Source organism: Taudactylus pleione, unplaced genomic scaffold, assembly GCF_031769625.1.
Source record: "Taudactylus pleione unplaced genomic scaffold, aTauple2 ptg000301l, whole genome shotgun sequence".
NCBI classification, from domain to species: Eukaryota; Metazoa; Chordata; class Amphibia; order Anura; family Myobatrachidae; genus Taudactylus; species Taudactylus pleione.
This window is the reverse complement of record NW_028284702.1, coordinates 1,831,300-1,846,704: the sequence shown is the minus strand read 5'-3', so window position 1 is coordinate 1,846,704 and position 15,405 is coordinate 1,831,300. Positions and strand designations below refer to the sequence as shown.

Genomic DNA, 15,405 nt, shown 5'->3' with positions numbered 1-15,405 from the left:
TACCACAAGGGTCTCATCGCAAACCCGATGGTCGCGATAGTCTTGACCATCGCGACCATCTTCCTGGCCGCTCGCTATAGCTGTGGGTGATCACCCACAGCTATGCGAGCGGCCAGGAGGCCGCTCTGAAAAACAAGAAGGACGGCCCTGATTCAGAGCAAGCGCTCTGTCAGAGCATCCGGCTCTGAATCAGGGCCTATGGTCGACAGTCTTGGGAGTCTCGGTGGATGAGGGGGGGAGAGCAAGAGGGGAATGGTGTGGTGAGTGGGTGGGTGTAGTGCACCCACCCACCACACCATACAAGCTGAGGCCAACCGGAGGTCCCCGCGGGGATGAGGAGCTTCGGTGGGAGTAGGCCGTGGGCCGTGGGTCTGGAATGTGGGCGTATGGGGTCTTCAATGCATTTTGGCAGGGGTTCTGCCTTCTTCATCCCCACGGGGAACTCCGGTTGGCCTCAGCCGTCCTATTTGCATCGCCCCCGCACTTGCTGCTGCAAGCGCCTCCACCCTAACCATACAGACCACAGATCGTCACACATCAAGCCCATCCCGGGCAGTCCATCTACCTGCCAGAAGGGTGACCCACACCGCACCCCCGGCTCTCACAGGGGGACCCACCCCAGTGACCCGGCACCAGTGGCAGTTCCCACAAGCAACAGCCCCACTGCTGCATTCACAACCACCAGCACCACCCGGTCGCTGACCGCTGCAACAGCTACTCATTATACCACCACAGCAGCTTCAATCAGTCAACAAGTAAATTGCAGCAACGCAGCACCCCTACGGCCTACCGACCTCAGGCCTTACCTACCGGTAGGTATAATACTTTTCATTCATACGTGGGACGCCGCCAGGTGCACTACACCCACCCACCACACCATACCCCTCTCGCTCTCCCCCCCCTCAGCCACCGAGACTCCCAAGACTGTCGACCATAGTGTCCAGCAGGGGTAACGTGCCGGTCTATTGAACCGCATGGAAAGGAGCCCCCTGAAAGGGTCAACCCACCTCCCCAGTCTCTCCCCCCCACCTCTCTCACCCACCACCACACCCACCTTGTTGCCCGGGACTATATAGGAGAAGCACTGTGACTACTCCAATAAAACCATTTACTCCCACCTTGTGTCTGCCTCTGTCATTCCATTGGTCCACCCCTCTCCACTCATTCACAACACACACACTAGCAACCACATAAACAGTCCAACACTCCCCCATCATCATTGCACCCACAGGTCGAGTGCACCTTCCGTACCCCACTGTCCCTACCCCACTGTATGAACATCTCATCAGTGGGGGCGGGGGAGTGGAAACCTCCTCTGGTGATCCCTGTTTGAGCACGAGCGCATCAGCCTAGAGCTGATGCATTGTGTCCCCCTCCCGGCTGACTCCACTGGGCATGCATGGGATCTCGCAAGCTTTGCAAGATCCCATGTGCATCCCCTTGAGCCGGCAGCCTCTGCAGCAGGGACAGCGCTGATAGTGCCAACAGCACTGCATGTGTGCAGCATAAAACCACAGTCAGTTTGTAATCCAGAGACCCCTTTTTCACTCAACCCCCACTACTAGTTTCTAAGACATGAAATCACTGCAGCATGTGAGCGACGGACACCACTTTCTGCAGTGTCGAGTAGTGACATGTACAAACTCCTAGTGGAACAGTAGCGCCGACATTGCCGCAATCGTGCTGCATAAAATGCACAGTCAGTTTGTAATTTAATGATACCTCTTACTGGGCTGAGACTTGTAGTTCAGTGAAGGTTTTATACAGTGCCCTTCAAACCCAATTGTTAATTTCCAAGGCATGTCATCACTGTGTGAGTGCCGCACATCCCTGCAAAAATAATGTAGCACATCGCATTGACTGGCACTTACTTTTTCTAAAATGAGGTGTGCATGTATCTAGCACTGTAATAATGATGGCAGAACACATGTATAAATTGTTTTTCAAAAGTGTACTCAGGACTTGAACACCAAATGATTTAATCCTTTAGTACACAATAACAGCTGTCAAGCGATGACAACTACAGCGTACCGAATGACAGGTTCAGTCATCCAATGAGCAGGTGGTAATACAGACATTGCATTGTCTTTTTGTACGCATGCGCAGTGCAGTTTAGGAAAAGCCACATCTGGTAGACAGAAACTTGTACTACACTCTCTGGCTTTTCCAGCGCTTCAGTATGTTACGATGCGACTCCATACTCCACAGCATAGCGCGACTAGCATGGTGCGCTACATGCGTATGGAGCCAAGATGTAACAGGATACATCTGCATTTGTGTGTAATATATTTTATCCAGCTGAATATGGCCTCCTATGTGATTGATGAGGGGTCTGTGTGCGCAACTAGTTCAGCGAAACGCCTACAACACTCCCATAACACACCCATATGATGGACCATCTCTAGGCCTTGGAATAGCCACCTCCCAGTCACTGCCCAGTACATTTTCAATTTCTCTGCGTCAGGAATCGCAACTGTGTACGTACACAATGGCAGATATGCGCGGTGTGACTTACACACTTTGCTTAGTAAAATACAAAATTGCTCAGCTCCGTGTAAATCTGCATTGCATCTATATCAGAAACAGGCCCATTGTTTCCTTTCATACCAACCTTCTTTTGCAACATCTCCTCTGTAATTGGTTCCACCATGCATTGGAGGGGGGGCGTTGGTGGACCATGTATTGCATCAAAGTAACACATATTTGCCAACTTTAGAGGGGAGATGCAAGTGATCCCTGTGGTGGAGGGGTCGCCCATTTTGTGTCATTAGGCCATGCAACCCTTCCCCTAATAAGAAGGGGCAGCGCCAAGATGACGTGGCTCTCTGAGAATTGCATCATCACGCCAACCCCTTGTCCTACATATTTCACTAGGAAGTTTGTGACCCACTCCTCTCAGAGCCTCATTATTCAGGAGTCCCCCCTTTGATGGTCCAGTAGGCAAATGTGTTATCTTCACATCAAGTGGGTTGTATCCAGGAGGGTGACTGACTGCAATAGTCATGAGTTTCCCATACATTCAAGGGGGTATTTTTAAGTGCTGGTTTTTAGAAGTAGAGATGTTGCCCATAGCAACCAATCAGAATCTACTTATCATTTATCTTAGCACCTTCTAGAACAGGGATGGGGAACCTCAGGCCTTGGGGCCGTATAAGGCCCCCGGGATCATTTGGTCTGAGTCTCAGAGCTTCTTCTGCTAGCCTCATCTGGCTAGCAGGGTGCTTAGAATGACACCCTGCAGCCAGAATCTATGCAGCAGGGCCGCCTGAAGCCTCCTTAGGACGCAATCAATCAGAATCTACTTATCATTTATCTTAGCACCTTCTAGAAAAGGGATGGGGAACCTCAGGCCTTGGGGCCGTATAAGGCCCCCGGGATCATTTGGTCTGAGTCTCAGAGCTTCTTCTGCTAGCCTCATCTGGCTAGCAGGGTGCTTAGAATGACACCCTGCAGCCAGAATCTATGCAGCAGGGCCGCCTGAAGCCTCCTTAGGACGCTTCAGATGGTCAAACTGCTGCCCTTACAGCTCCCCGAAGCATCCTCAAGATGTTCCGAGCATTGCTGTAATCACCGGCGATCGTGGCCCTGCCCCGTGTGGCGTCACACGGAGGGGGTGTGACCTGCCCCGTGCCCTCGAATAATGTTATATATATTAAAATGGCCCTCGGCAGAAAAAAGGTTCCCCACCCCTGTTCTAGAAGATAATAGCTAGAATCTGTTTGGTTGCTATGGGCAACATCTCCACTTCTAAAAACCTGCACTTTAATAAATATACCCCTAGCAGTGTAAAGAGTATGGGTCTGCCACACAACATGGCTGTGTACAGGCAGCAGGAACGCAATGTATTAACCATTTTTATCAATGCTTTGTTATTATATTATGGATTTGGAGTGTTTTTTTTCCTGTAATGGCTTTGTTTAATTAATACTTTTTATTAATGTTAAAATGTACTACATTGCTTGTTTATACCTTATGATAATTTGAAATATCTTAGAGAAGTATGAAAAAATAATTGCTAAAGGTCCATTGTCACCTGATGATGTCCCAGTTCTCATGCATGTGCTCCAGGTACTGACACCGGCACTCTTCTTATTTCAGTGACTACATTATTAAGGAAAAGACTGTGCTGCTGCAGAAGAAGGACAGCGAAGGGTTCGGCTTTGTGCTGAGAGGAGCGAAGGGTGAGGATCTCTCTTCTATATTTACCAGGGGTGGTTTGTGTCTCCCTGGGCTGGGACCAAGTGCTGGGCTGTCCGCAGAGCTGTGTAAAAAGGCATGTTTTCTTTTAGCAAGTACAAATGACCAATATTAAGCCAATTGAATATAATAAGTGGAAGATCTCATCTGTATTATACCTTAGAGAAAGGTAAAGCTGTAGTCTGCATGGTTGATGATTGAGAGAGCCGCTCTGCCTAAATCAATCATACCAGGCTGCAGCAGTAGCGGGTGATTATATATATTTTTTTATTCTAAGCTGATTGCGTAGAGCACTATTCCTTCACAGAGTCTCACCATGGAACTCAAAGGCTAAGGGGTATATTTACTAAAGTGAGAGTTTTTAGAAGTAGAGATGTTGCCCGTAGCAACCAATCAGATTCTAGCTATTATCTTCTAGAAGGTGCTGGTTGAATGTTAAGTAGAATCTGATTGGTTGCTATGGACAACATCTCTATTTTTAAACACTCTCACTTTAGTAAATATACCCCCTAGGTATCTAGATCTCAGTCAGATTTTAAGAGACAGCAACATAGACCACTGCTACTTACTGTTCACATCCAATGTCTGTTTTACAATCTTGTAACTTTCAGTGCAGGGAATGAGGGGTAGAACATAGGGTTGGTTAGACAATGATATATGTACATTTTTTACACAGTTGAAACAGGGTTAGCTTTATGGAATCGGTATGATTTACCGCCGGACCCATGCCCGGCGGTTGGAATCCCGGCAGCGGCATCCCGGCAGAGGAGGAAATCCCGATCGTCCAAGGTAAGTATTGTCTAACCTAATTCTACCCCCTAACTCTCCCTTAGGGGTGCCTAACCCTAAATTCCCCCACCCCCCAGTGCCTAACCCTAATCCCCCCTCTAAGTGCCTAAACCTAACCCCCCTTCCCCGCCGCCTACACCTGTCCCCCGGGGGGGTGCCTAACCCTGTCCCCCCCCCCCCGGGGGTGCCTAACGCTAACTCCCACTTACCCTAGCCAGGGGTGCCGAGAGGGGGGGGGGAGCAGGTACAAATTACCCGGGCCCAGGCTTGTTGGAGGGGCCCTGGTCCGGCACCGCCCCCCCTCCCTCCTACATCACAGCAGCCCAGCACACGCTGCTCGCAGCAGCTGGAGCAGTCTCCTATGCCTATGGAGGGAGCGATCATGCTGACATGCTGATCGTGACCCCATTGGCTGTGCGCCAGGCTGAGGGGCTCACAGTGCCCCCCTCCCAGTGAAGCGGCGCTGCTAAAATGTTTTTTTTATTCTGTGTTTTTTTCCTAAGGGGACATGGCCACGCCTACCCTGATTAGGCCACGCCCCCTGTCACCCGGGCCCGCCGCGGCTCTTGGCTGCCCTACCCCTAATCTAAACCAAACCTCCCGGGGGGGTGCCTAACCCTATGTCCCCCCCGGGAACCCTAAACCTAACCCACCCCCCCTGCGGCTATCCGCGCTCTGCGCCCGGCGTCCCTTTGGTCGGTAAAATGCCAGGCATCTAGATTTAGACGCCTGTCATTTAACCCTCGCCGGGATTAAGCAGTCGGGAAGCCGGCTGTCGGGTTTAGATCTGCCGGCTTCCCGACTGCATACCAGCTTTACAGAGGGGCAGAAAGTTACAGGGTGACCCTGTTTATCCCTAAACTGTGGATCTAGGTGATGTTTGCAGGAGTGTTGCTGGATTCTGGAGGGACCTAGAATCTAGCTATGCCACTAAAGCTGGGTACACACTACTATACGTTATATCGTATGATATTGGTACTTTCGACCAATCTACACAACCAACTTATAGTGTGATTGCCCAACCTGTCGGTCACTGCTGTCGTTCATCGCATCGTCCCATTGGATGGGCTGCATGTCCAATGAGACGATCCCATGGGCGACGCAGTGTTGTTACATGCATGGCATCATCGTATGGTGGATCGTGTCGTTTTTACGGTGATGCAATGTATTGTTACATCATGTCTTTGGCTCAGACCGTCGTTTAGATTTGTAGTGTACCCATCTTTACGGCTCCATTTGGTAACGAGTTGTAGCTGTTCAAACTCGTTAGTGATGAAAAACAAGAATTCTGGAAATGTAGTAATGCATGCTTTAGGTTAGTTTGGAATAATGCTATTTCCTAGAGTATCATCCGTGACAGGCTTGCCTACCCTCCCGATTTGGTCGGGAGCCTCCCGAATATCGGGTGCCGCTCCCGACCCCCCGGAAAGGCAGGCAAGCCTCCCGGCTGCCGCCTACCCCCCCAGACTACTAGTAAAACCCCCCGCTGCCCGGGGCCCGATGACGCGATTCGCGCTGAATCGCGTCATCGAGGCTCCGCCCCCTGCTTTACAATGCCTTTTTTCCGGCATTGTGAAGAGGGGGTGGGGCCACGATGACGCGATCGGGCGGTCACGCCCCCAGCCCTGCCCCCAAAACTGCATCACAGTCCGGCCACGCCCCCCACAGAATGCAGGCATTCAGCTCCCTCCCGGAAGGATGGAACCCTTTATTTAATAACAAATGGTAACGATAACTTACCATTCGTATACTATATGTAAAATTAATTCCCCAGGCACTGGCGTCAGTTAAACAGCGCTCACAAGCGATGAGGTCCCGGCAGGCAGCTCCGGCATCCAGGGAGTTACCCATAATACGACAGTAAAAAGACAGTAAAATGGTCGACAATGTCTAGACACAAGATGTTAGACAGTCAATAGGTCGACAAGGACAAAAGGTCAACATGGAAGAAGATCGATAGGTATAAATGGTCGACATAGTCAGAGGGACAACACGCAAATGGTCTACACACAAATAATCGACACATGTTTTTGTTTCTAATCCTAATCTTCACCCTACCCCCCCCCCCCCCTCCTTGGTGCCTAAACCTCACTCCTGGTGCCTAACCCTAACCCTCCCTCCTGGTGCCTAACCATCAGGGTAGGTGCCTGACCCTAACCATCCCTTTCTACTTCAGGTTCCATAGGGGGTCCACAGGGTTGACCTTGGGGTATAGCTGGATCTGGATCCATGGGCACCACGCAGTTAAAGCTTTGCTGCTCCCAGGATGCACTGGGTCCATCCTCCTAGTTACCCCGCCTCAGCCACAGGCACCTCAGTTTTAGTTGGTGCCCAGTACAGTGCTGACTGTATCTGCTGTATTTCTACTGTCAGTCTGTACCTATCCCTTTCCTTCTCCTCCAGCCCTGGCAGGTTTGTGTGGGAAGGGCTTTTCAAGGATCTCACATATATAAATTCACGTATTTGTGAGGTTGGTCACATATTGTTGTGTGCTACGCATTGCCATATTTGTGGACTTGTGTGCTGCACACTTGGGAGTGCTAGCTTCCCGGATTGTTTGGCTATATATACTTGGATATAAATCGGTATATCTATTGTTTATAATGTCTGATGAGGAAGTTGAGCACTCGGCCGATCCCAGTCTACTCACTTGTAGACGCTGTGCTGCAGTGGGGAGTATGGAGGATTTAGCACAGGATGATGTGTGTGCCAGGTGCCGTCTGTTACCAGGTCCCTCTCATCCCGCAACGTCGGAACCAGATCCACCTTGGGCGATGTTTTCCCAAGTGCTGGTTTCCATCGCGGACCGTCTGGCGGTCCAACCTCCCTCCCCCATAGGGAGTTAGCACAACCTGCCATCCCTTCTTCTCCAGGTGTACCGCGACTGTTGCAGTCTCCCCCTGGACCTCAGACAGCTCATCCATATGCAGGGTTCCCTAAGTATGTGCAGTCTCCTCCTATGATGCAGCAGTCCGTCATCCCTTTTCAAGGTGTCCTGCACGCTAATCCTCCGTGGTTCAATGTGTTCTACAATTCTGTACAGAGTTTGGTGGCCTCCTCTTCGGCTTTTCAGTCCATGCTGCTTAGTGACAAGCCTCACAAGGCGTCAAAACGCACTGTTCCGTCATCCCAGTCTGCGCAGTTATCCGACTCAGATGTGTCCTCGGATGAGGGTGAGTTGCATGAGGATTCTGATTCAGATTCCCCTGCTCAGGAGTCGGAGACAAGGTCTTCCATTAATGTCCCAGCGTTGGTGAGGGCGGTGCGGTCCATTCTAGATATTGAGGAGGATGCTCTGGCCCTTAAGTCAAAATATCCAAACTTTAGGCAGGCAAAGGTGACGTCGGCCGTTTTTCCTTTATCTGACCAACTGGCTGATCATATGGCGGAGGCCTGGCAGTCACCCAGTAAGAGGTTTCAGCCGCAGAAACGTTTAAACACTAGTTATCCGTTTCCTGCTAGTCATTGCAAGAAGTGGGAAACTCCACTGGTGGTGGATCCTCACGTCATTCGCCTAATCAAAAGTGCTACCTTACCCATGCCGTCTATTTCGTCCTTAAAGGACCCCACAGACAGGAAAGTAGACTTGTTTAAAGTCCATTTATTCTCTCTCAGGGGCGGTGGCCCATCCGTCCATGGCCATCTTTCGGGTGGCTAAAGCCATTGAGAGTTGGGCCAATGTACTAGAGGATACACTTCCTGAGGAAGCTCAGGAAGTGCAAAGAGTTTTAATTGGTCCAATGAGGGATGCCGCTTCCTATGTTGGGGAAGCATCTTTAGATGCTAGTCTACTCACTTCTAGGGTGTCTGCGGCAGCAGTTTCTGCTTGCAGGTCTTTGTGGCTTCGCTCTTGGAGGGCGGATGCGGATTCCAAGAAAGGCTTAGAGGCCTTATCCTTTAATGGGGAAATTTTGTTCGGCCTGGACCTTGACAAAATTGTTGAAACCTTAGCAAAGTCTAAGTCGCAATCCTTGCCTTCAGCTGCTGCACCTTCTAAACCTCGGACATCAGCCTTTCGGTCCTTTCGGACTCGAGGTAAGTTCAAGGGTCAGTCTTTCCTGAGACAGTCATCAAACAAGACTGCCCCTAAACTAAAAAAGCAAGCCTGGAGCACTAGACGTCCGACTGCCAAGCCCGAGGATAAGCCTTCAGCTTGATGGGACGGGCCTCTCTCTGGGGGATCCCAGAGTGGAAGGCCGACTTCTTCGCTTCGCCCAATGCTCGTGCAATACAACCACGGATGCTTGGGTAAAAGAAGTGGTCTCCCAGGGGTATGCCCTGTCCTTCCGGTGCAGACCCCCTCAGCATTTTTTCTTCACGAGCCTTTCCCTATACAAGACCAAGACGTTGTTGATCCAGGAAGCAATAGAGTCCTTGCTGAAAGCAGGGGTAGTTGTTCCCGTTCCGCCATCTCAACGCGGGATGGGTTACTACTCTTCTCTGTTTCTGGTTCCGACACCAAATGGGTCTCATCGGCCCATTCTCATCCTGAAATCTTTGAACAAGTACCTCAAAGTGCCTACGTTCAGGATGGAAACCTTGCGTTCCATCATTCTAGCTATGGATCCGGGGGATTATATGGTCTCCCTGGATATACAGGATGCCTACTCCATGTTCCTATAGTCCCTTCACACCAACAGTATCTGAGGTTTGCTATACAACATCTTCACTACCAGTTCCAGGCTCTGCCCTTTGGTCTTTCCACGGCTCCGAGGGTGTTCACAAAAGTGATGGCCGTCATGGCAGCACATCTGTGCAACCAAGGTATACAGCTTCTGCCATATCTAGACGACCTCCTATTGCTGGGCAGCTCTCCGGAGGTCCTTTTACACCATCTGCACCTGACAATCACTTGTCTCCAAGCGCACGGCTGGCTAGTAAACTGGAAGAAGTCCTCTCTCATTCTGTCACAGAGGATAGTTCGTTTGGGACCCCTTCTAGATTCCTGTCAGCAACGGATCTTCCTGACTCCAGAGAAGGTTGCCTCTATACAACTGCGAGTGAGCAGTTGTCTAAAGAGTTCCCAGGTGTCAGTGCACTCGGCAATGAGAGTTCTAGGGTCCATGGTGTCAACTTTCGACATGGTGGAGTATGCCCAATCCATTCCAGGCCCCTGCAGGGGCTGATTCTATCCAAGTGGAACAGGTTGCCTCATCGAATCAGGACACAAATGCTTGTATTGCCTCTGGAGGTGTGCCTATCATTGACCTGGTGGTCAATGATAGGCGCAGTACAAATTCAGTCTGACAATGCCACCACAGTGGCGTACATCAACCGTCAAGGAGGGACTCGCAGTCGAGCAGCGATGTCGGAGGTGTCACACATCCTGTCCTGGGCGGAGTGCCACCTTCCAGCCATCTCGGCAGTCTTCATTCCAGGAGTTCTGAACTGGGAAGCGGACTTCCTCAGCCATCACGACGTGCTTCCCGGGGAATGGTCCCTTCATCCAGAGGTCTTTCAACTGCTCATGGACATGTTGGGACTGCTGGAGGTGGATCTCATGGTTTCCCATCACAATCACAAATTACCATTGTACGGGTCCAGGACAAGAGACGCCGGCACAACCCTAGTGGATGCGCTGTCAGTGAAATGGACATTTCAACTAGCGTATCTCTTCCCTCTGATAGCCTTGCTGCCTCGGATCCTTCGGAAATTCAACGAAGACGGAAGACAGCGGCACGCTTCTGCTGGTGGCACCAGCTTGGCCCAGACGTCCCTAGTACTCTGATCTTTGGAGTCTATCCATCGAAGTTCCGCTTCTTCTGCCTCAACGTCAGGACCTGTTGTCCCAAGGGCCCTGCCTACAGCCGGACCTGGGTCGCCTGTCTTTGACGGCATGGCTCTTAAGACATCAGTCTTCAGGGCCCGGGGCTTTTCCAGCTCAGTCATCGGCACAATGCTACAGGCACGTAAGCCAGCTTCCGCCAGGATCTACCACAGGGTGTGGCATACTTATTTTCAATGGTGTGAGTCCAGGAACTACGATCCTCAAGTGTTTCAAGTTTATAGGATCTTGGCGTTTCTTCAGTCTGGTTTGGACTTGGGTTTACGCCTCGCTTCATTGAAAGTTCATGTGTCCGCACTTTCTGTCTGGTTCCAGCGTAGAATCGCTACTCTGCCTGATTCCGTACCTTTTTCCAAGGTCCTCCAGATTCAACCTCCCTTTGATCCACCAGTAGCTCCTTGGGATTTGGCTGTGGTCCTTCGGGCCTTGCAGGGTCCTCCATTTGAGCCTCTAGAGTCGGGGGAGCTAAAGTGGATTACACTTAAGACTGTTTTTCTCCTGGCGATTGCTTCAGAACTAGGCACACTCTCTTGCCGTTCGCCTTTTCTGATTTTTCACTAGGACAGGGCGGTTCTTCGCACCTGTCCGAATTTTCTTACTAAAGTTGTCTCCAACTTCCACATTAATCAGGAAATTGTGGTGCCGGCATTTCAGTCACCTGATCTCTCGGCAGGTGAGGCTACCTTAGATGTTGTCCGTGCTCTCAAGGTCTATATTGATCGCACTAGTTCTGTTCGCAGGTCTGACTCTTTGTCCTGTTTGGTTTTCATAAGAGGGGTTAGCCTGCTAACAAGCAAACTTTGGCCCATTGGCTTCATTTAGTTATTTGTGAGGCTTATTCCCAGATGGGCTTACCTGTCCCAGCCTCTGTTAAGGCTCATTCCACTCGGTCTGTGGGTCCCTCCTGGGCTGGTGGACGTGGCGCCTCAGCTGTTCAGCTGTGTAAGTCGGCCACTTGGTCTTCCATACAGACTTTTCTACGATTCTAGAAGTTTGACACGTTCGCCTCTCAGGATGCATCCTTCGGGCGCCGGATTCTCCTTTCAGCACAGGAGCGTCCCCGCCATTAGTTGAATTGCTTTGGGACATCCCCAAGGTCAACCCTGTGGACTCCTATGGAACCTGAAGTAGAAAACAAGAGATATGGTAAGAACTTACCTTTGTTATCTTTGTTTCTACGAGGTCCATAGGGTCCACAGGGCGCCCGCCCTCACGTACCTGGCTTCAAATGGGCTATGTGGCTGGTCACCGGTTTTCCGTCTCCCTTTCTGTGAGTATGGTTCTTGTGTGTTCCAGTCTTCCTTCGCTCTGTTTTTATCTCCTTCGGCCTTGGCTACTTACCGACTGAGGTGCCTGTGGCTGGGGCGAGGTATATAGGAGGATGGACCCAGTGCATCCTGGGAGCAGCAAAGCTTTTAACTGCATGGTGCCCGTGGGTCCAGATCTAGCTATACCCCATGGTCAACCCTGTGGACCTTATGGACCTCGTAGAAACAGAGATAACAAAGGTAAATTCTTACCATATCTCTTGTGTTTAGTGCCTAACCCTAATCCTCCGGTAAGACCCTAACCCTCCCTCCTGGTGCCTAACCCTAACCGTCGTGTAAGTGCCTAACCCTAACGGTCAGGTTAAGTGCCTATCGTTAACCCTAGCCCTGAACAAAAAGTCTCGACCATATGTGTGTCGTCCATTTTCATGTCGACCTTTTGACCATGTCGACCACTTGTAACTGTCTTCCTTCTTCCATGTCTACCCTTTCTGTGTCAACATTTTGTCGCTGTCGACCTCTTGTCCCTATCGACCTATTGACTGTCTAACATCTGGTGTCCTGATTCAGCAAAGAACGCAACTGCGAATGCAATAGCGATTACGCATGCAGTTCAACTGCGATAGTATGCTAATTAATTGTGATCACAGTGCTGCTGGTGCACTACATGAGGACGCCCACTTTACCTTACACACATCCGTAATGTTTAGCAAGACTGCAAAACCATCTGTACAATCGACTACCACTGCAACCTTACGCTTGCACAAGCTCTGACCTTACCCAGAAATTGCAATCAGGCCTCAGGCTGCGTAGGGCTTCGCAATGTATAATTTATGCACACCTCTGCAATGGAGTTCAAATGCACTGGCATGCCTGCGTTCACCGAACCACCCCCCTGTTACCACCCACAAATGGCACTTCCTGTCAAGTCACTCTGCGATGGGTCTGCGTAGCTCCTGCGATCGCAGTGACTAGTTCACGCATGCTCACTACGATACAAACGCATGTGCAGTACGCAACAATCAGCTGATTGTGTGCGTATTAGCAACTGCGTTCCTTGCTGAATCAGGCCCCAAGCCCGCAGTCCGCTCTACCACAGTCTGTCTCCCTTTCCTTTTATCTACAGTAGATAAAACTGCCATGAGTTATTTTTACTCTGATGAACTTGTAATTATGTGGTCGTTCTCCAAGGAAACAGTCCTTAGTCCTACAGAGAAGGTGATCTATTTGAAGCTATTGCACCCAGGTGTCCCAATTTGAGATGATGTCCTGAGTAAAATTACTTTTGTCCTGATCAAAAGATGAGTTATGTCATAATAATTGCCAGCAGGGGGGGTGGGGGTGGATTTGCTCAGTTCTTTGGAGAGGGATGTGACACCCTCACAATATGATGTGATGTGCCCCCATCTTGTTCGCGGAAAGAGAAGCTATCAAATGTTACATATCGGTGCTCTCTTGATTCAGCGGGTCCTTCTATCATCTAACAATCTCAAGCAAGAGATCCTCCTGCAGTAGTTGGGCTGTCTTTGGGCCTGATTCAGAGCCGCTCGCTGCTAGCGAGCGCTCGCTCTGAATCAGGGTGTGTTTTTTTTTTCTCCAGCCCGCCTGCAAAGCTGTGGGTGACCACCCACAGCTTGTGTGAGTGGCCTGGAGTCCGTTGCGATTATCGTGACCATAGGGCTTGCGACAAGACCCTATGGTAGGGTCTTGGCTCCCGCAAGCCCGAGTGGACTTCCTCACTAGTCATGTCATTAGGGCCGCCCACAAACACCAGCGTTCCACACGCCGAAGGCGGAGCATGCGCAATGGGGGACCATCGACCCACTTGCGAGTGCTGTGCGCTTGCGAGTGGGTCTGAATCAGGCCCTTTGTTCACGGTTGTCAAAGCTCCCCCCCTGTGAAGTTTTTAATCGTGTGAATGGAAATGTCACGGAAGGGCCTTGACAACGCCCAAGTTTATGTGATCAGGTAGGAGAATCCCCTCCGCCAGACTCCAACATACTTTGGAGGATCCACCAAATTGCTGTATTGATTCAGCACAGGTACTTTGTATTTGTATTATCTCACCCTATCTTTATATGGAATTAACCTTCTTAAATGCTGTTTTTCAACCATGAGCAGCAGGAAAAGTTATAACTATGGGCCTAATTCAGAGATGTACGCAAACCTGCACAAGTGCAGATCCGGGGCTGCGATGTCGCTTTCAGCACCCCTAACACCACAGTGTAATTGACATGCTGCTGGCGTTTAGGGGGTCGACGATGAGGCAGCATACCAGAAAACAGGGATATGTCAGTCCTGTTTTCTGGAGATGCTGAAGCCAGTGTCTGCGTCCTTGGATGCAGCTTCACTGGCCCCGGCTGCCTGAGTACACCGGACATCCTGAGAAACATAAGGGTTACTCAGATGACCGATGGTCATGCAGATGATCTAATGCTGCATCCTCAGATGCAGCAGCGGATCAGAGAAGCCGGCAGGAGGCGTCTATTAACACCGGACGCCTCCTGCGGCATTAACATATTCCTGCGTAGCTGATGGAGGACAAAGAGGTAGCGGCTGTGTGACAAACGTCCATCACTGAATCAGGCCCTATGTTTACCGATGACAACATCAATCAATTGAGGAATATAAATGTAAAAAAATTACAGGACAGATACACTGTACATATCATGTTAAAGTTCAGCTACTGTATATGTTGCAAGCATACAGATTACGTGAAGGAACCAAACTGTACTACTTGTGAGATGCATTTACCTTATACAACCAGTTCTGTGTAATATGAAATGAGAAAAGCTTGCGTGCTTCAGAAAACGTTCCTTAGCTTTTTTTCTTTGTCTTTGTAAGTTTACTAGAACATATGTGCGTTTATTTGTGTACAGGTGTGAAAAGTGATGTATACAGAATTTTCCACTCTCCTGAGTAACAAAAAGAAACCAGATGTCCGCCTGGTTGTAGCCTTAAGCTGGCCACACACTAGACCAACTTTCATCCAACCAGAGAACTAGTTGATTGGTTGGAATGAAAATCTGGTAACGTATGGGAGTAAATGATGATCAGCAATTTGCTCCTAAATGAAAGAAAACAGATGAAAATGGTCGTCAGACAAGTTTGTTAAATGTTTGATGAAAACAATTTGTTCAAACAACAGTTTTTAGTCCATTTTCCGGAGTTTGGGAGAAAATTGATGATTGTCATTTGCTTTCATTCCTTACCAGATTTTCATTCCAACCAATCAACTAGTTGGCTGGTTGGATGTAAGTTGGTCTAGTGGGTGGCCAGCTTTAGTATATATTGGAGAGGGGCATGTTAGCACTATATATGGGGGTGAAATGCTCTGCAAGCCTGACACAAAGGTTGAGGCCTGGA

At 49.9% G+C, this 15,405-nt stretch overlaps 1 protein-coding gene across 1 annotated transcript in view; it reads left to right on the top strand.

The window, feature by feature from the left end:
* The window catches only part of SHANK1 (SH3 and multiple ankyrin repeat domains 1), a 618,796-nt gene that overhangs the window by 508,978 nt on the left and 94,413 nt on the right, over nucleotides 1-15,405 (top strand). Inside the window, exon 15 of the mRNA XM_088482950.1 lies at nucleotides 4,099-4,181. Coding sequence (XP_088339076.1) covers nucleotides 4,099-4,181 — 83 coding nt within the window. The remainder of the gene's footprint in view (nucleotides 1-4,098; nucleotides 4,182-15,405) is intronic.